The sequence below is a fragment of the Agrilus planipennis genome, unplaced genomic scaffold, assembly GCF_000699045.2.
Source record: "Agrilus planipennis isolate EAB-ADULT unplaced genomic scaffold, Apla_2.0 scaffold243, whole genome shotgun sequence".
In the NCBI taxonomy this organism is placed as follows: domain Eukaryota; kingdom Metazoa; phylum Arthropoda; class Insecta; order Coleoptera; family Buprestidae; genus Agrilus; species Agrilus planipennis.
In genome coordinates this window covers 388,215-408,443 of record NW_020438952.1, presented here as the reverse complement: position 1 = coordinate 408,443, position 20,229 = coordinate 388,215, and the positions used below count along the sequence as shown (strand labels likewise).

Here is a 20,229-nt window from a genome sequence, read left to right as displayed (position 1 = left end):
CCTCATCCTTAACTATTTGTGAACAGTAATCTAATCTAGGTCTACCTCTCCCCCTTTTAACTCCTGTTTCTGCCTCTAATATGTATCTGATTAGACCTTCATTTCCGAGAAGATGTCTTACCAACGTAGCTCGTAGTCCTCTGTTCTACTACCACTCTCTCTAACACCTCTTCATTTCTGTATCTACGGCATCCTCATCATTCGCCTGTGATACCACATTTCGAACCCTTTTAACCTTTTCTTTTCACTAGACTGCCTAAAATAACAATAACTATTCAAGCCGAAAGAAATTAAAAATTAATTAATTATATTATCGTATTGGAAATAACCCAAAATGCAGCCGTAAAGTCATGTAGGAGAACATAACATTGGGTCCATCTCTAATTTAATCTCTTTTAAATTACGCGGAAAGTACTAATTCTACCTTGTATTTTCTGTTTTATCGCTTTGAATGCAACACACTAGAAGAATCACGTTATGGACCACAGATATTTTGACAACTTTCTGGCCAATCTCAATAACTTCTTTCAGATTTAAAGTTTCTTATTTCGTATGAACTATTAAAATTACGGTAGATAATTAACAAAAAGATTAATCAACTCATTAGAATTGTTTTATTTGCCAACTCAATCGTACATATCTAATTATCTTTTCGGTGTATCGTGCATAGTCGTCATCATCACTAATAAAAGTTCTTAGTAGGCGTGGATTGGTAGTCTCCAATTTGTTTTTGAGCTTCAAGTATTTCAGGTCCTTCATGTTCAATGACGACATCTTGAAAAACGGCATTAGGAATGTCGAAGAAAACGGTTTCGTCAATTTCCCTATCGAAAGGATATCCCAAAGGAAGGCCATCAACATATTGGTTGAGAATACCTTTCTGTACATTGTAGTCTTCGCCGAAGATATTTTGTTGCATTTGTTCAACAGCTTGGCGTTGTTGAGCAGACTCGATCAATGGACTTATCATTACGAAGATCTGGAAGGTCTGACCACCTCGTTGCCCTTTTGGAAGAAGCAATCTGCAAAAATGAAAATACAAACATTAATATATTCTCTAACTTGGATAGGCAAAATGAAATTAAGAATCCACGTGGACGTTTCATCGATATGCTTTGATCTCCTCTGCAATTTATATGTGAATTCTTTAGTCAAACATATTAACGAATCCAACGTGGATTGTTACTCTCATTCCTCCATTCTTTCCTATCCGGTACGACTTCTCATAAATTACTCTATCACATTTACAGTTACTATTGCAAAGCTCTGAGTTTCTCCATGGTCTTTGGTTTTTAGTTTTTTTGTTTCTTTTTGCAGCGTCTTAGTTGTCGGATAATAGAAAAAGATCATGGCGAAACTCAAAATCGTCAAATAGATACTAGAAATTTTACCAAAAGGAAGATATTACCTGCTCGGTAATGCTGTCAGTAAATCAGAATATTGAATCTGGAGTGACCCTTGCTCCAGAGCCTTGTGAACTTGCTGTGGGAAACCATCTTCGAAAGACCAATCTTCGACAACGTTCATTTGGGTGGATTCACGAATAATATTGTTTCGACCTTGTTGAAGTTCAACTTGGAATTTATCCATTTCGAAGAAATTAAGACGGTTCTCATTGATATCAATTTCACGTTCGTATTCGTCATACTTCGGGCCAAGGAAAATCCTTACAACGGCAGGTTGAGCTTTCTGACTGTTCACAGTCATTTGGACAGTGAAAGGTTTGTGATTAAGACGAGCCTGATGAGCGAAAATTTTGACGGAATCTTCGGCATATTCTTCTTCATTTACGTAAACTGCATTCGATATGTCCACATCGTATTGGTCGAAATATGTATTCAATGCATCTACACGAACTTCGTCAAGGCTGACTCCTGGGAAGTGAAGTTGTTGCTGGTTGTAACTGGGAAGATAGCGTTTGTAACGCTGGACGAGTTCGATAAGCTTTTTGAACAACTGCCAAGATACGGGATCGCGAAGGGTGGTTTCGTAATGTTCCAAAGCGGACGGAACAAGTTTTTGAGAGTCAAATGGTTCAAGAGAATGTCCAAGAACCCATCGCAGAATCATGTGCGTAGGGCCGTAGTATTGCGGGTTTGGTGATTCCGGTGTTGATTCGATAATGTTAAGAAGCATTTCAAAGCCATCTTCTCCAACTAAATCAACTTGGTGCCCATCTTCCTAGAAAGGAAAATAAATAAGCTAAAAGACACCTTACTGCACCAACATTCTATGAGTGGATGCGATAGCTAAAACAATCTCAAGAGAGAAATGTATTATTGAAGAAACTAATCAAATCATACACATCTGGTTAGAAATATTTTTTTTTTAAGCATTTTTAGACAACTTACGTCAATAACGTATCCAGCGTCGATAGCATCTCTTACGCGTTGGACAAAGAGTTCTGCTTCATCCAGAAGTTCTTCCCTACCCAAATGGGCATTAATGCCTCTGGTTGGGAATTCCACTCCATTTGGATAGCGTAACGATGGGACATAACCGGTATCAATAGCGTTATCGTCTAAATTTAATTCAGGAATGTCACCAATGTTGTTCGAAAGGCGTTCCATGTAGTATCTTGCTAAAAGTTGTTGAATAAAGTAGTACTCTTGTTCTCCACGGCGATCACCACCGAATTTCAAGTATTCAGTGTTCAGCCAGAATGGGTAATTGATGTGGTAGAAATAATAGTAGTCATTAAGTCCAATGTCTTCTAAAAAGTAAGATAAGGATTGCTCAGGGTCTAGGTTTAAGTACCATCCGGAATAGTTGGAATTAATGAAGTACTTCTTCTGAGGCGTGAAATCAGTAATGGCTTGTTTGATGTTTTGTGCTTTCTGAATAACATATTGATTGATAAAGTAGTGTGGGTTGACGTAGTAGGCTGGGGGCAATGCTAAGAAGTCGGTGTCTCCTCTTTGAACAAGTGCAACGGTTAAGACGTATTGAAACAAATCTTCGTTCACATGGACTTTCGCCCATGTTGCAGTCTTGATGAAAATGTCCCAGTCTTTCGCGTGATAAAGCACTTTGAACAATGTCACAACCTGTTTTAGATGTTCAGGGTTGAAAATAGAAAAAAGGGCTCCTTTAGGGAGTAAACCCTTTTTGTATTGTTTCATTAAATTGTAAACAGCGTGGACATCCTGAAAAAGTAATTATGATTATGTTTATGAAGAAGTAGAAAAAATAAGGACATAATAATGCATAGGTACTGGTATGGTAAACCGCAAAGAGAAAGGGGTTTCATCTTACATTATAATTATTAATGTTGGCTTCGATAGAGTAGTCATTATCTCGTAGACCAATTTCTGGATCAGAACTGTACTGTTGATGAATGTTTTTCAGAAGATACAAAACTTGCTGCTGCTTATTTAAATGTTCAGGGTTTTCTGAAAGCAAAAAAGAAACGTGTTATTTTCATGTCAAAGAAACTTAATAATTTAATATTTCTTGTTATTTGTTCTTGTTTGGCAATCACTGGGTACCTTTTCCAAAAACATTAATTGGTACTGGGCAAGTATTTAGATCCATTTTTTATGATTAACAGACTCATGAAATATTTAACAACCACCATACTGAAAATATTCAAAATCCATGTCTAACAGTTATGATAGATCACGTGAACTAAGAACCTTTATTACGTCAATTAAAAGAGGGACATTACACCTTAAGGTATAAGAATTTATCATATCACAGCACATTTAAACATTTCAAATACTGTTTTTTGCTTGAAAATAAAGATATTTAAAAACAAACTAGTTCAAAACACGCTCCTAATGGCATGGAGGGATCTCCGTAGGAAAAATTTCCATTCTATTTCCATTAAAAAAATGCCATTTAATTACCACTAATAATACCTAATTAATGGTAATAAATGGAGAATTGCCAATAGGATGAATAGAATTTCCACTAAAATTCTAGTGGAAATCCCATTCCAAAACTCAATGGGATTTCCATAGCGTTCCATTGGAACTTCCATTCCTGAATCAAATGGAAATCCTAGTGCCAATTCTTTATTTTTTTACCTTTAATTATTGTTAGTGGTAATTAAATGATTGATTAAATTTTAATCAAGATGAAATATGAGGTATTTCGACGGAAAAAATATGAATTACATGACAATTATTATTCCAAATAATGTCTTGTTTATTATTTTTACAATTTGCTTTGACAATCTCATTAACTCCATTTTTTTAATAAGTTTTAATCATCTCAAACCGGATCTTCTTCATTTTTAGGTACCCAATTGTTTTTCCATTAGTATTGAATGGTTTTAAATAGAATTTATAAATTTTGCATTGGTTCCCACTGAAAATCAATGGAAATTTTTCTAATGTAAATATTAATGGAATTACTGTAAATGGAAACAATTAATTTTCCATTTATGCCAAATGGTTTTGAATGGAATTTACAAATTTTTCATTGACTCCCATTGAATTTCAATGGAATTTTTTCCTACGGGTATTTAAAAGTAAAGTTTCAATTTTAAGTAGTTGCATATTTAAAATATTGTGGAAAGACGAATTATTTGATTTTAACATTTCGATTCTATTGTGAGGACCTACTACTTACAAGAATAAGGTAATAATAAAGTAGTAGCAAAACTTCGAAGAACTTTTTGAATAAATTGAATAATAAAATAATGGCGAACTAAAAACTATTGAGATACGTATTGTGATACTTACCAATAATAACTTCCTCCGTTTGTGGGTTGACATGAACAGCTTGGGCTTCATAATGGGCAATCTGGCGTTGAGTCTGAAGTTCTTGATTTTGAGGTGGTGCAAAATAATGCCTTACCAAATCCTGAAAAGTTCCTTGCTCGGTATAATCTTCATCCCACTGATTTGGAAGAAATCCAGCTTCCTGTTGACGTTGACGGATAAACTTGCTTTTTCCAGTGGAGAGCACTCCTTTCTGATATTGATACCCCTTTTGTTTGTAGCTTTTAAAGGTATCGAAGGACTCCTTCTGACCAACAATTGGCTTCCATTGTTGTCGTTGTTGTTGACGTTGTTGGTATAAAGGATTCCATTTATACGACTTTTGAAGCAATTCGTATGGAGAGTCTAACTGATACTCGTAGTTGCGTGTAGGGAAAGATTTTTTAAAATACTGAGGATTTCCGAAACCTTGATCACCATTCTGAAGAGTTGTTTGTATTTCTTGATAGAAATTTTGGACTTGCAGCTGCAGCTGACCTAATCGATCTTCAGGAATACCATACTGAGACTGTTCCTGAAGGTTATGCACCAGATCTAGGTATCTACTTGCAACCTGCATATACTGCTGCCATTGTGACACATCGTACATATGTTTCTGTTGCTGGAGCAGTTGCTGAATGTTGTACAAACGTTGTTCCAATTGGCGAAGTTGTTGGGGTGTTTCCGTCATTGTTGATGGTCCCCGAGTCCACTGGTTTTGATACTTCCTGGTCATCCATGGGTTCAAACTAGACTGTTGTTCATTTCGTTGTCCATACGTGGCAGGATAGGTTTGACTCTTGATGTATGGAGTTGTACGATCAGTCGTTTGTCCTAAGGGAACGGCAAGGGTGGAACACACCAGAAATGCTAATAACAGTACCACCTTCATTGTGAATAGAATCAAACACAATAAATTTTACCGTAAAATTTAGCTACTTTATATACTTCATAAGTGATGGTAAACAATAAATTAATTAATTACCTACCGATAACCCTGCGAACCCCTCTCACTAATGATGCAATTATACAACAATAAATTTCAAAACATGATTGCCATAATTCAAACAATATTAGTAGAATTTTTATTAAAAATATGTTTACAGGGTGTTTAAATGTTGTATATGATGAATTACATATTTAAAAACATAAAATTGCATTACTTGAAACAAAAGAGTACATCTTTAGAAAGGATTTTACTGAAAATTCGAAAATTATCTACAAATTTTGAGGCATAATATTCAGTATAAGAACATGGGCCTTCTTCGCCGAAATCCACAGTACAATTAGGATGTGAGTCTCGTCAACGCATTGAAGATGTTAATCGCTGCGTTCTTAACAGGCCTACATAGGAAAAAGTGCTGTCACTCTTCCTTAAGTCAAATCTTCTAAATGCAACTATTATGTTTGAGTTAGAAAAAGTTCGAGTTGGGGCAAATTTTTGTTTTTTCCCTTTTTAATATTTGTTTTGAAGACATTGGCATCTGTGTACCGGGTGTCCCAAAAGTTCCTCATCATCATAAGGTCGTCAGTCTCTTGTCAAGAATGGAACCAAGACTCCTGGTTTTGCCCACCAGTTCTTTTCGCAGAGATGGCACCAGCAACATCGACAATACGCACTTAAGAGTAATTTTAGGTCGGAGAATCCTCAAACTAATAATCATCATCATAAGGTCGTCAGTTCTAAGACTGGTTGGACACGCACCTCCACTCCTTCCTATCCTACGCTAATCTTCGCATTTCCCTAAAACTAAAACAATCCACATCATTAACCATTTACGAACAGTAATCTAATCTAGGTCTACCTCTACCCTCCCTAGCTCCCGTTTCTGCCTGTTATATGTCTCTGACTAGACCTTCATGCCTGAAAAGGTATCGTACCAACCTATCTCGCCTAGCTGACTCTGTGCCATATAAACCTTTTATCCGTGACTTTTCAAATTTAAAAGCTAGAAAATTTGCAGTTTTGTGACCTGGCACCATTGTGGAACTTCATTGGGAAAGATCAGTTATTACAATTATACGGTTTCGACATCATGGGCCTACAAGAGTCTTGCTCCGAACAGGTGGACCACGTTCTGCATGTATAGCAGAACGATAGTGTGGAAGAAGGTGCATCAGGAACATCAATAAGAATGCGTCTTACTCAGCTAAATTTGTCCCGATCAAGCCTCCACTATATTCCATTGTACTTACGTATGTTTGTATATAAAATTGAGATGTCCATCGATTATCAACAACGAATTCAATATGCTGCTCGTGTAGAGAAGAAAACAATCTCCTCATGCGACTAATCATGAGTGATGAAGCCCATTTTCATTGGAATGAATTTGTAAATAAACAAAATTGTCGGTTTTAGGGAACCGATAATCCAGAAATCATCCACGGAAGGTAACTTCATCCCATAAAGTGTACAGAGTGGTGTGGAGTCGCACCTTATTTCTTCGAAGAGAAAAATAGAACTCCTGGTGAGTGTCACAGGGTCATGGTTCAAAATTTTCTGTCCTGCTTTAGAAAATATGGTCAAGATGTAGTTCTAACAGGAATAATCCACAGCTCATGCGGCCAGGCTCACCATAGAGCTTTTAAGCAAAATCTGTATTCGTCACTCTCCCCTAATATGACAGCCCCTGACTTTTTCATGTGGAGGTTTTTTCAAGGAGAAGGTTTACATCAATAAACCAAAGACGCATGAATAACATTAAAACTGAAATTAGGTTTTTAAATAAAGCTATTTTAGCATCCGTAATAGAAAACGGCTTAGAAAGAATTAGAATGTACAAAGCTAAAACTGGCAGGCATTTACGTAATGGTGTAAAACAACTCCATGCGTGTGTTGAAGTCACCTAGACTTTTGGAACGCCTTGCTTGTTACTATACCAAATATATGATGGTGGTTAATATGCAATATTAATTTGTAATCATTTTTCAATTTTTTATCCACTACAAACTTTCTCAGATTTATGAGGAAAATATTTTTGTTGCTGTAGTTCCGCCGGGAATCGAACCCGGGGCTTTTGGCTTTACGCACCAATAGCAAAAGTATTTTTCTTCATTAACATGAGAAAGTTTGTAGTGGATAAAAAAATCGAAAAACGATTTCAAATTAATATTGTTTATTACTGTTGTTAAGTCCACCGCTAACAATCATTATTAGTTTCAAAAGATGCTGTCAGGCAATATAGATAGGTAAGTACTTCGTTCATGTTGTCTTTTCCTACCGTAACTTTATGATCGTAAGGTAACTGTTTTTTACTATTTTTTATAATATAATACTGAGTGCAGCAGTTACCAGAGTAAAAACTTATGGTAATTAGAAACTTTGATTACCGCTGCGAAGAATACTAATAGATATTCGAATTAAAGAGAAAATTTACATTATAAACCCTGCACTACAATTTCGAGTTAGAGAAAAAGACTAACAATGAGGAAATCATGAGCTAATCAATTTTTCCTTCAGCTGATAATGTAACCAGATGGTAATAGATTAAGGTCGCGTAAGTTTTAATGTGGGGGTTGCTTAATAGCAAGTCGTCCTGGATGCTAATCCGTTGAACATCACGACCAACTCTTGACGAACAATGATGATTTTTGTAAAAAAATTTTGGTTGTTTTTTAATTTAATAACTGACGTTTTTTTATTGTTTATGTTTTGATATAGATAAATTAAACTAAATTTAGTGATAGGTACTTTCCGTTTGTTTTTATTTGATTTTTGTTGATTTATATTTTACTTAGTTTGTTTATATGTTACGCTGTCCAAATAAAAACATATTTTTTTTGATAAATAAATACTTATGTAAAGTTAGTGATAAGAACAACGACAAAACAACTACATAATCGTGTATATTTTTATTCCTTTAATATTAGAATTCGTTCTAAATATTTCGAATTCAGAAAAAAAAATTCTTTTTCCAGTGAGTACATATTTAAGTTTTCGTAAAAATTGCGCTAATAGCGTAACGAAGAAGCAGGGGGAGGGGTTGCGATCCGCCCTGGTCTCAAGGATCGGGTAAGGGTCCTGCTGCCCGCGAAGAGGACTCGTTTCCTAAGACTATTATCTATTAATTGCAAAGATACCCGCAGATATAAAATAAAGAAAACTGTCAATTTTTTCAGTAGCTACAAGGTGAGCCAAAGAAACGGAAAATCAAAAATCATCTTTTATTTGTAGATGAAAACATAATCTACAACGAATGGACATTTTATATACATATACAAATGTTCACTTTTTAGAAATAATCTCCGAGAGGTACTGTCACAAATTCTTGAAGCCTCGTTCCAAAGATGCCCATAATAATAGGCACCATTTCTAGTGGTGCCGCTACTTCTTCACCTCGATTCCAGTTTTAGACAGTCCTTGTTGATTATTTTAAAACACTTTCGTTTCTAGATACTACAAAGGAAAAGGTTAAATCTATACGAACACGAGAATAAGGAAGTTTCTGCGGATTTAATCATATCGATTGGCTCCTACCATTCGATTTTTACCAATGATTTGGGCATGAGACGGGTCATCGCGAAATTCGTACCAAAATTGCTCAATTTGGACCAAAGACAACATCGTACTAACATTGCTAAAGAGCTGTTGGACTCTGTTCGCGATGACCCAAATTTCCTCCAGAGGGTCATAACTGGTGACGAATCGTGGGTTTATGGTTATTACGTGGAAACCAAAGCTCAATCATCCCAATGGAAGCTGCCGCACCAGCCAAGAACGAAAAAAGCGCGCCAAGTTAGGTCGAAAGTGAAGGTTTCGCTTACAGTTTTCTTCGATTGCAGGGGCGTGGTGCATCATGAGTTCTTGCCACAGGGTAGAACGGTCAATAAGGAAAATTACCTGCAGGTTAGGCGCAATTTGCGTGAAGCAATTAGCCAGAAACGCCCGGATTTGTGGAAGAACAAGAATTCGCTTTTGCACCATGTTAACGCCCCTGCTCAGACATCTTTACTTGTGCGCGAATTTTTGGCCAAAAACAATAATGCCGCAGCCACCTACATCATTAACATTAATCTAATGTAGCTCTACCTCTACCCACCCTAACTTCTGTTTCTGCCTCTAACATGTCTCTGACTAGACCTTCATGCCTAAGAAGGTGTCCTACCAACCTATCTCGCCTATTTTTTATTGACTTCCATAGAATCCTCTGTTCTCCTATTCTTTCCAATATCTCTTCATTTCTAACCTTTTCTACCCACGATATCCTCATCATCCGCCTATAACACCACATTTCGAACGCTTCTAACCTTTTCTTTTCCGCCGCTCCCACTGTCCATGTTTCGCACCCGTACAACGCCGTGCTCCAAACATACACCTTTAACAACCTTTTTCGAATTTCTAAATTAACCGTTCGCGAGCATAGAAGTGACTTCTTTTTATTAAAGGCGACACGACCCTGCGCTATCCTCTGCTTTATATCCCTACTACTCCTTCCATCCTCACTTATCTGACTTCCTAGGTATCTAAAATCAGCCACTTCTTCTAATTTTTCGTCTCCTATCTTTATATTCGCTCTTTCCCTACTTTTTCTTCCCTTGCATATCAGTATTTTAGTTTTACTTTTATTTATTTTCATACAGTACTGATCTGTCAGTACCGCTTCCATTTTATTTAAAGCTATCTCTAGGTCCTCCTTGCTAGATGCTAATACTGCTATATCATCTGCAAATCTAAGCATACTAATCTTTTGCCCTTGCACATCTATCCCTACAGTTGTACTGTCTTTAATGATGTTGATGGCGTCTTCGATGTATAGATTAAAAAGTAGCGGTGACAGTGTGCATCCCTGCCTGACTCCCTTCCTAATATTTACTTCTCTACGTTGCATCCCCAGCTCTATAACTGCCTGTTGCTCTTTATACAAACTAAGTATCACTCTTCTATCTTTGTAATTTATTCCTACATTTTTAAGTATATTTAACATCTTGTCCCATTTAACATTGTCAAAAGCTTTCTCTAAATCTACAAATCCTATGTACGCACTCTTTCCTTTTTCTATCGTTTTCTCTATTGTTACCCGTAAAGCTAGAATGCCTTCCGCGTTCCTCTATTTCTTCTAAATCCAAATTGATCTTCCCCTAATAGTTCTTCCGACCTTTTGTCCATCCTCCTCTGTACAATTCTAGTTAAGATTTTTGACGCATGGGAAGTTAGAAGAAGCTAATTGTTCGAAATGTCTCGCACCTATCCGCGCCCTTCTTCTTAGGTAATATTACTACTACGTTCCGTTTATAATCCTCTGGGACTTTCCCCGTTTCGTAAATGTGGCTAACTAGCTTCTGAACAAGATCACAAAAAATTATTTTTTGAAGTACTTCGAGGATTGGAAAAAACGTTGGCACAAGTGTATAACATCTGGTGGGGATTATTTTGAATGATACAAAAAGACATAAGTAAATAAATTTTGAAGAAAAAAATTGATTTTGACTAGATTAGTGATAATCTGATATCAAATGCTAGTAAAACTGAGTGAAAGGTACCTCAATGTGAAATGACAGTTTTCCTTGTGTTCCTCTGGTTATTTCTTAAAACTGTTGATTTATGCTTGATGAATGTATATAATTATAGTAGAAAGTGGTAGAAAGTAAAGACGTGTAGCCATGATAGGTACTACGACAATAGTTGTAAGTTAAATTTGTGGGCGTTGAAGGCAGGAATTATTTTGCTAGAGCATAGTTAGTAGGTGGTTAATATTATTAGATTCTTTAAACACTACATTTATCTAAATAAAGAGTATTTTTTCAATATAGAAAAACTTTTTATTCTGAATTCAATCAGCTACACATGAGCATTGCAAAAAAATGAAACGCGCCAAGCATCTACAAATAATTATTAAATAGTTAAACAAATAATTTAAAGCAGCTGAGTCTGGCTTTCGTTTTGAATTTCCTTTTGAGCTTCCGCAATTTCGGGGCCTTCGTGGACGATAAGTACATCTTGTAAAGCTAAATTGGGTGCGTTCGCAAGGACGACTTCATCAACTTCCCTATCCAACGGGAAACCCAAGGGCAGACCGTCTACATTCTGATTGAGAATTCCTCTCTGCACTGTTGGATCTTGACCCAGGACAGCCTGTTGCATTTGTTGTTGAGCTTGCTGTTGGGCGGGCGACTCCACCAACGGACTAACTACCACCATTATCTGGAACACCTGACCTCCTCGTTGACCTTTGGGTAAAAGCAATCTAAAACAAGAAATAAATTACGAGTTTGATCTTGACAAAAGTTTGATCGTAAAAATAAGCACCTTTTGGGGAAACCTGTAAGAATATCGTCGTATGACAATTGAAGTGGCGTCTGTTGACTAAGAGCCTGTTCGACCTGTTGCTCAAGCTCTTCCGCGCTTGCCGAATCGTCTACAACGTTCATTTCTTTGGACTCACGAATAATATTGTTGGAACCAGGTCGTAATTGTACCGGGAACTTATCCAATTCGATGAAGTTAAGACGGTTGTCATTGATGTTAATTTCACGTCCGTATTCGTCGTGTTTGGGTCCAAGCAGGATCCTCACAACTGCTGGTTGAGCTTGTTGACTGTTTACGTTTATCTTTACTGTAAAGGGCTGGTTGTTTAGGCGAGCTTGGCGGGCCAAAATCTTAATCGAGTCCGTAGCAACATCTTGTTCATTTACGTAAACAGCATTTGTAATGTCAATGTCGTTCTTATCAAAGAACGTCACTAGGGGACTGACTTGCACACTTTGGACTTCGACTCCCGGGAAATGAACTTGTTGTTCGTTGTAACTTGGAAGCTTCTGTTTATACTGTTGTGCCAATTTAACGACCTTCTTTAGTAATTGCCAAGCCGCAGGGTCACGGAGAGTAGTTTCGAAGTGTTCTAGGGCTGATGGAGCGAGTTTGTTTTGGTCAAGGGGCTCTAAAGAATTTCCAAGTACCCATCGCATAACTACCTCTAAGGCTCCGTAAAATTGTGGATTGAGTGATTCTGGAGTAGATTGAATAATATTCATCAACGTGTCGAATCCATCTTCACCTGATATATCAATATCATTTCCATCTTCCTGTTAAATTATATTAGTATTACAATTTTAAATTGCAGAATATAGCGTTTTGTTTTACTACTTACGTCGGAGACTTTTCCGGAATCGATGGCATCTTTAATGCGTCGTGCCATGTCTTGAATATCTTCAACTTCCTCGTCTCTTCCTAAGAAAACTTTGCTGGGTCTGGCTGGGAATTCTAAGCCGTTGGGGTAGCGTAGTGATGGGACGTATCCAGTCTCTATCATTTTATCTTCCAAATTTATTTCAGGAATATCACCTACGTTATTTGATAGACGTTCCATGTAATAACGTGCAAGAAGTTGCTGGGCCAAAAAGTAGGATTGTTCACCCCGCCGATCTCCTCCTTGTTGTAAATACTCAGTGTTCAACCAAAATGGATAGTTAATGTTGTAATCGAAATAGAAGTCGTTCAAACCAACATCTTCTAAGAAATACGATAGGGCTTGTTCGGGATCCAAGTTCAAGTGCGATCCGGAATAGTTAGCGATAATGACGTATTCTCTTGGACGCGAGGTATCAGATATTAGTTGCTTAACATTTTGAGCTTTTTGGATCACATGGCTGTTGACGAAATAATTGGGTGTGATCTCGTAGGTCGGCGGTAGAGTAATGAGATCGGTGTCTCCACGTTGAGCGAGAGCTACAGATAATGCATGTAAAAAGACGCCTTCGTTGACGTTTACACGAGCCCAAGCTGCGGTGTTAATGAATGTATCCCAGTCTTGAGCGTGATATAAAACTTTGAAGACGGCGATCACTTGCTTCAGATGGTCTGGGTTGAAAACAGAAAAAATTTCACCTCTGGGCAGTATTCCCTTCTCAATTTGCTTTCCAAGATTTCTTACTGCTTGTTGATCCTATAAAATACAGGTAATGCAAACAGTTTAGAAGGTGCTATTTAAGATTAGAAAGTTTAGTCATCTTACCGTATATTTGTCAGAATTTGCTTCAATTGAATACGAGTTACCAGCCTGTACAAGTTCATCATCGAGTGGCTGTTGATTTATATTTTTAACGAGACGCAACACATCACCTTGTTTCTTAATTGTTTGAGGATCATCTGAAGTTAATGAATAGAATGATTAAATATATTTACTATTTTTTGCAAAACTATTGTACTTACTAATCTGAATCTCCTTCGCCACTGGTGAAATCTGAACTGCTTGTGCTTCTAACTGACCGACTTGTCTTTGTTGCTGCAGATCCTGATTTTGTGCTGGTGTTACTTCCTTTTGAACGAGGTCATCCAAAGTTCCTTGCTCGGTTTGATCCTCGTCCCATTGGTTAGGTAACTGACCAGCTTGTTCCTGTCTTTGACGAACTGTTTGTCCTTGAGTTTGTGTTGCCCCTAAACCGACACTTCCTTGCCATGGTTGTCCTCTTTGACCTCTCTGTCTTTGTACTGCTTTTTTAAGGCGATCCAGCTGTTGTTGCTGTTGCACCTGTTGTCTTTGGATTTGATTAAGTACTTGAACAGGGGTTGGTTGGTCATTTTCAACTTCCTGTTGGAGCTGCTGCTCAATGCTATTTTGTTGATGTTGAAGTTGTCGTAATTGTTGTTTCTGTTTCTGAACTTGAATTTGTTGTATTTGTCCAGCCGCTTCTCTTTGGGAATTTAGAAGATCATTTTGAATTTCGTTCAACTGTACCTGCTGATCTTCAGCTTGAGAAACCAATTGCTGTACACTAGGGGCCCATTGAGATATGCCTTGTCCTTGAATTCGACCTGTTGCAGATTGTGAAGACCATTGTTGTCTGCGACTGGATGTAACAACTCCTCTTGGTGTTCTAGTCCATCCTCCGAGCCTGGAAACTGATTGAAGACCAAGTTGCTGTTGTTGTTCTCTCACCTGCTGTTGAAGACGATTGATTTTCTGTTGCAATTGAGATTGTTCTGCCTGAATGGAGCTTACAACTGCAATTGAAGGTGTGAGGCCACTTTGGGTTGTTTCTTGAATCCTTTGCGCAACATCATCGAGCTCTTGTTGAATTGCGTTAGCAGCTTGAAGTTGCTGTTGAACTTGGAGTTGCTGTAATTGACTGGTAACTTCTTGCTGAATATCCTGCAGGTCATTTTGAATTTGGTTTACTTGTTCCTTTTGCTGTTGTAGCTGACCTAGTAGTTGAACATGTCTTGGTGTTTGACTCAACCACTGCGTTTGACCAATTCTTCGTGCAAGCCATGGGTTTTGCCTGAGGGGACTGTTTTGAATGGTTGCTATCTGTGACTGAAGTGAAGCCGGTACCATCCAGATTGATGAACTGCCGGATTGTTGTCTTAAAACTTGTTCTGCAGTCTGTTCAAGTTGGTCAATATTTTGCTGTAGTTGATTCTGTTGCCTTTGATTTTGACTTAGACGTACTGCAGAAGGTGGTACGGGGCTTTGAGCTGAAGCTTCAATTTGTTGTTTTACTTGACGAGCTTGTTGCTGTACTTGCAATGCCTGTTGCAATAATTGTTGTATCTGGATTTGTTGACCTTGTCCGGTTGCACCACGTTGAGCGGATTGAAGCTGACCTTCAATTCGTTGAATCTGACCCTGTTGCTGTTGTGCCTGACTAAGCAATTGACGTATACTCTGGGGACCAGAAGTTCCCCAAATTGATTGCGATTGCCGTTTTTGGTTGATACCACCTGCGCCAAATAAACCAACTGGACCAATAGATTGTTGAAGTTGATCAATGTTAACTTGTAATTCGTCTTGCTTCCTTTGGATTTGATTTACTTTTGATAGTGAAGTTGGTTGTGGACTATTCGCTTCATCCTGAATCTCTTCTTCCATGTCATTTAATTGGCGCTGAAGTTGTTCAACTTGTTGCATCTGTCTCTGTGCTTGAATCTTTCGACTTGTGCTAACAGCATTTGCTTGAACATCTTGTACAGCTGCGTCAATTTGTTGAATTTGATTTTGTTGACGCTGTGCTTGAGACGCTAGTCGTTGTAAGCTAACGCCACCGAAACCTGCAGTTGCGGCTGAAGACCATGCTTGTGAGCGAGTATTGAATATTCCCAAGGGACTCCACTGACTTTGTTGTTGTCTACTTACAAGCTGCTGCAAAGAGCCTAATTGTTGTTGAATAGAGTCCTGCTGTCTCTCAATCAGGTTTAACTTTGATGGTGATGCGGATTGCGGAGTTTGAGCTTGTTTGCGGATTTCCTGGGCAATCTGATTTATTTGTTGTTGAACATTCTGTATTTTCTGTTGAACTTGGATTTCTTGACCAGTACCGATTGCGCCTTGCTGTTGTCGTTTAATTTGGTCAAGTTGTAATTGCTGTAGTTGAATTTGAGCTTTAAGCTGTAGCAGATTACCAGGTTGTGTCCGTCCACCAGTGGAAAGGCTCAGTGACGTACCTTGTTCTTGCTCCACTGCTTGTTGAAGACTGTCAATTTCCTGTTGAAGCTGTTCTTGTTGCGTTTGAATTTGGTTTAATTTGGCGGGTGAAGTTGGCTGATTGTTTTGAGCTTCGCGTTGAATTTCCTGCGTGACTTGATTCAATTGCTGCTGAAGTTGTTGAGCTTCTTGCTTCTGTTGCTTAACCTGCGCCATCTGGCCGGGCCCTGCTGCATTTTGTTGGGCTTCTTCGAGTTGCTGCTTGATTTGGGCAATTTGAATTTGCTGTAGTTTCGATTGAATGAGTAATTGCTGAACACTGGTGGATTTTCTTGCTCCAAGTAGGTTAGATGATGGTGATTCTTGGTCGACTGTTTGCTGAAGAAGATCGATCTTCTGTTGAAGCTGTTGTTGTTGCCTCTGAATCTGATTGAGCTTGTTTGGAGATGTTGACTGAGCACTTTGTGATTCTTGTTCGATTTGTTGCTTAATTTCATCTTGCTCCTGCTTCAAACGCCTTATCTGTTGTATCTGCTGTTGGACTTCAATTTTTTGACTCTGCACAGGAGTTCTGTCTTGGTTGTCTTCAAGCTGTCTCTCGATATCGTCAAGTTGCTGTTGCTGCTGTTGACATACTTCTGCAACTTCTTGTACACTTTCGGGTTGTTGAGATATGACACCTCGAACTGATGGCCAGCTTCTCGATCCTGAAGACTGACTAGAACGTCCTCGTGATGTTCCAACCTTAAGCTCTTTAACGCCTCCCAATACACTGATATCCATTTCAACGACGTCATTTTCTTTAGCGTCAGTTTGTTCTTGAGATTCTCTCGATGAGTGGTGCCTGTGTGGCACTGCAAGGGCTCCACACCCCAATAGAAGAATAAAAAGCGCAGTCTTCATTGTAATCAAACGACGGAACGTGCGATGGAAGACTGATGCTTTTTGTGAATCGGCGGGACGCTTTTATACAGTCTTAGTTAACCCCCAGCCGATGCTATTTTAATCATCTATTGACCCCTGTGTTCCTTAATTGTTGCTCCCAAGAAGGCAATAGTATTGTTATGGTATAATTAATTTTATAGGTGTTATCAGTCGTTGATAAGAATATTCAAAACAAAGTACAAAAACTTTCTGATGCAAACTTTTTCTCAATTTCTAATACATACTTTGTTAACAATAAAAATATTTTAATCTTTATCTAAAACATAATAATTTATTCTTTTTTTATTGCTAATATTATTATCACCTGACGATACCTAAATGCAAGAGGTTATTATGCTTTTAAGTTTCCACAGGATGCAGCTAGTAAATGACGTAAGTTTTAAGAAGATTGTTCATTGATCTTATAAATTCTATCTATTAATTGTATTATTTTAGCGATGGTCTACAAAGAACCATGGGTAAATTGAGTTTACAAAAGAAAACGATCCAGTACACCTTAATTTTGACCAGCTATGGTAACCCGAATGGATATGTTCAACTTTAAAAACAAAGTAAGGCAAATATGAACTATTTTTCAGCAAATGAAGACCGTTTTAATTTTGAACAGTTTTGCGGCTAACTAATTATGATATATAATGAATATAATTAATTAAGAACCGAGTATAGGGATATTTTCTTGCATGCAACCATCAAATGACGGTGCAATTTTTGAAAAATACGACGTGGTGCAGGGAAATTCGTTCAAATACCTTCAGCTATCTTTTTATATAAATAATATACTGGGACAAGAAGTTAAATATACTTAAAAGTGTAGGGATGAGTTACAAAGACATAAGAGGGATACTTAGTTTGTATAAAGAGCAACAGGCAGTCATAGAGAAGGGGCTGCAACGTAGAGAAGTAAATAGTAGGTAGGGAGTCAGACAGGGTTGCACACTGTCACCGCTACTTTTTGGTCTATACATCGAAGACTCGATCAACATCATTAATGACAGTACAACCGTAGGGATAGATGTACAGGGGCAAAAAATTAGTACGCTTAGATTTGCAGATGATTAGCAGTATTAGCATCTAGCAAGGAGGAGTTAGAGATAGCTTTTAATAAAATGGAAGTATTGACGAAACAGTAGTGAAATAAAATTAAAACAAAATTACTGGTATGCAGGGGAAGAAAAACTAGGGAAAGAATGAATATAAAGATAGGTGACGAGAAATTAGAAGTGACCGATTTTAGGTATGTATGAGGTCAGATAAGTCAGGACAGAAAGAGTAGGTACTAAGGATATAAAGCAGAAGATAGCGCAGGGTTGAATCGCCTTAAATAGAAAGAAGTCACTATTATGTTCGCGAATGATTTATTTAGAAATTCGAAAAAGGCTCTCAAAGGTGTATGTTTGGATCACGGCGCTGTAAGGGTGCGAAACACGGATAGTGGGCGCAGCGGAAAAGGAAAGGTTAGATGCGTTCAAAATGTAGTGTTACAGGCGAATGATGAAGATACCGTGGATAGGGAAGGTTAAAAATGAAGAAGAATAGAAGAACATGTTAATTAGAAAGTACTACAAATCGCGCAGTAAACGCCATCTGTAGCATGATGCTACATTTTAGGATTACGTATCCTCCAACAAGGTCCACTTTTGTGGATATCTAATTGCTGAAAACGAATCCCGGCGTAGCCAACCTCAACGTGATAGGCACGTTAGCTTAATTGAATAAAATAATTCGAAGTGGTCTGTATTCTGCCGAAACGGCCAGACGCGGATGGGGTAGTATTTTCTAAAACGCACTGTTAAGACAGCAGGTAAAAGTTGGTCTGTGTTCTGTCGGAGCTGTCTGCGACGCGCTGATGAGATCCAAAAAGATCGAAATCGCGATCCGCGTCTGGCAGTTTCGACAGAATACAGACCACTTCGAATTATTTTATTCGATTAAGCTAACGTGCCTATCACGTTGAGGTTGGCTACGCCGGGATTCGTTTTCAGCAAGTAGATATCCACACAAGTGGACCTTGTTGGAGCATACGTAATCCTAAAATGTAGCATCGTGCTACAGATGGCGTTTACTGCGCCATTTGTAGTATTTTCTAAAACGCACTGTTAAGACAGCAGGTAAAAGTTGGTCTGTGTTCTGTCGGAGCTGTCTGCGACGCGCTGATGAGATCCAAAAAGATCGAAATCGCGATCCGCGTCTGGCAGTTTCGACAGAATACAGACCGCTTCGAATTATTTTAACATGTTAATTGTCCAGAATTGTGGCTCTAGACCAAAATCGCTTCAAAAATTTTTTTAATCGATTTCCGGTCATTGTACATAATAGAATTAGATATTAGAATGTGGGGGAGACAGCTCTTTCTATGACTTCATAAATAAAAAAAAATTTTTTGAATGATAATTTTTCAAAATTGCCCCCCGATTCCGGATAATTACCTGCATTAGTGACGTCATTGTTTGGTTAGGTAGATTTATAATAGATTGGAGATTAATTAATGTCCCTGCCCGCAGGAGGCAGGCTGATATGTTAGAGTATTTTATTCACAGAATACATTAGTTTTATGCATTTCTTAGTATAATATCGGAATTTCATACAATTCCTAGATTTGGGGCTCCAGACCGAAATATCTCCAAAATTTTTTTTATCGATTTCTGGTCATTTCTGAAGGTTCAATGATTGTACTTGAGGCAGGGTAGACACATCTTTTTTTATTTCAGCATACATCATAGGAATTGTATGGAATTCCGATATTGAACTAAGAAATGTATAAAAATTTCTGTGAATAAAATAAAATACCCTAACCAACCTGGGCAGGGGCGTTACATAAACTCCAATCTGTCATAAATCTACCTAATCAAACAATGGCGTCACTAATGCAGGTAATTATCCGGAATTGGGGCAATTTTGAAAAATTATAATTCATATAAGTCATAAAAGACTGTCTCTCCCACCTTCTACTATGTAATTCTATTATGCAGAATGGCCCAAAATTGATGAAAAAATTTTTGGAGCGATTTTAGTCTGGAGCCCCAATTCTGGACAATTACCAAATAGTTTATCAATAGATTAGAAATCTTTTGTTTGTGGTGGACTTCGATTAGTCCATATTTTCATTTCTAATTTGTTAAAAAAAAGCAATCTGTTATTTACTTCCATTTTTGAACAAATGTCACTTGGGTCAAAGCAATAACACAATCGTTTGGGTTAAACAAATACTATTATTATTA

General features: G+C 37.8%; 1 protein-coding gene across 1 annotated transcript; it reads right to left on the bottom strand.

Annotated features, from left to right (window-relative positions):
• Window positions 1-595: 595 nt before the first annotated feature.
• On the bottom strand, window positions 596-17,017 carry LOC108740651. The gene is made up of 10 exons (XM_018475041.2): window positions 13,855-17,017; window positions 13,658-13,791; window positions 12,794-13,588; window positions 11,953-12,728; window positions 11,562-11,890; window positions 4,689-5,621; window positions 3,256-3,392; window positions 2,352-3,146; window positions 1,409-2,181; window positions 596-1,022 (listed from the first exon to the last, which is right to left on the bottom strand). Exons 1-10 carry the CDS (start codon window positions 16,967-16,969, stop codon window positions 683-685), a joined length of 8,127 nt encoding a protein of 2,708 aa, XP_018330543.2. The 5' UTR covers window positions 16,970-17,017; the 3' UTR covers window positions 596-682.
• Window positions 17,018-20,229: the final 3,212 nt, after the last annotated feature.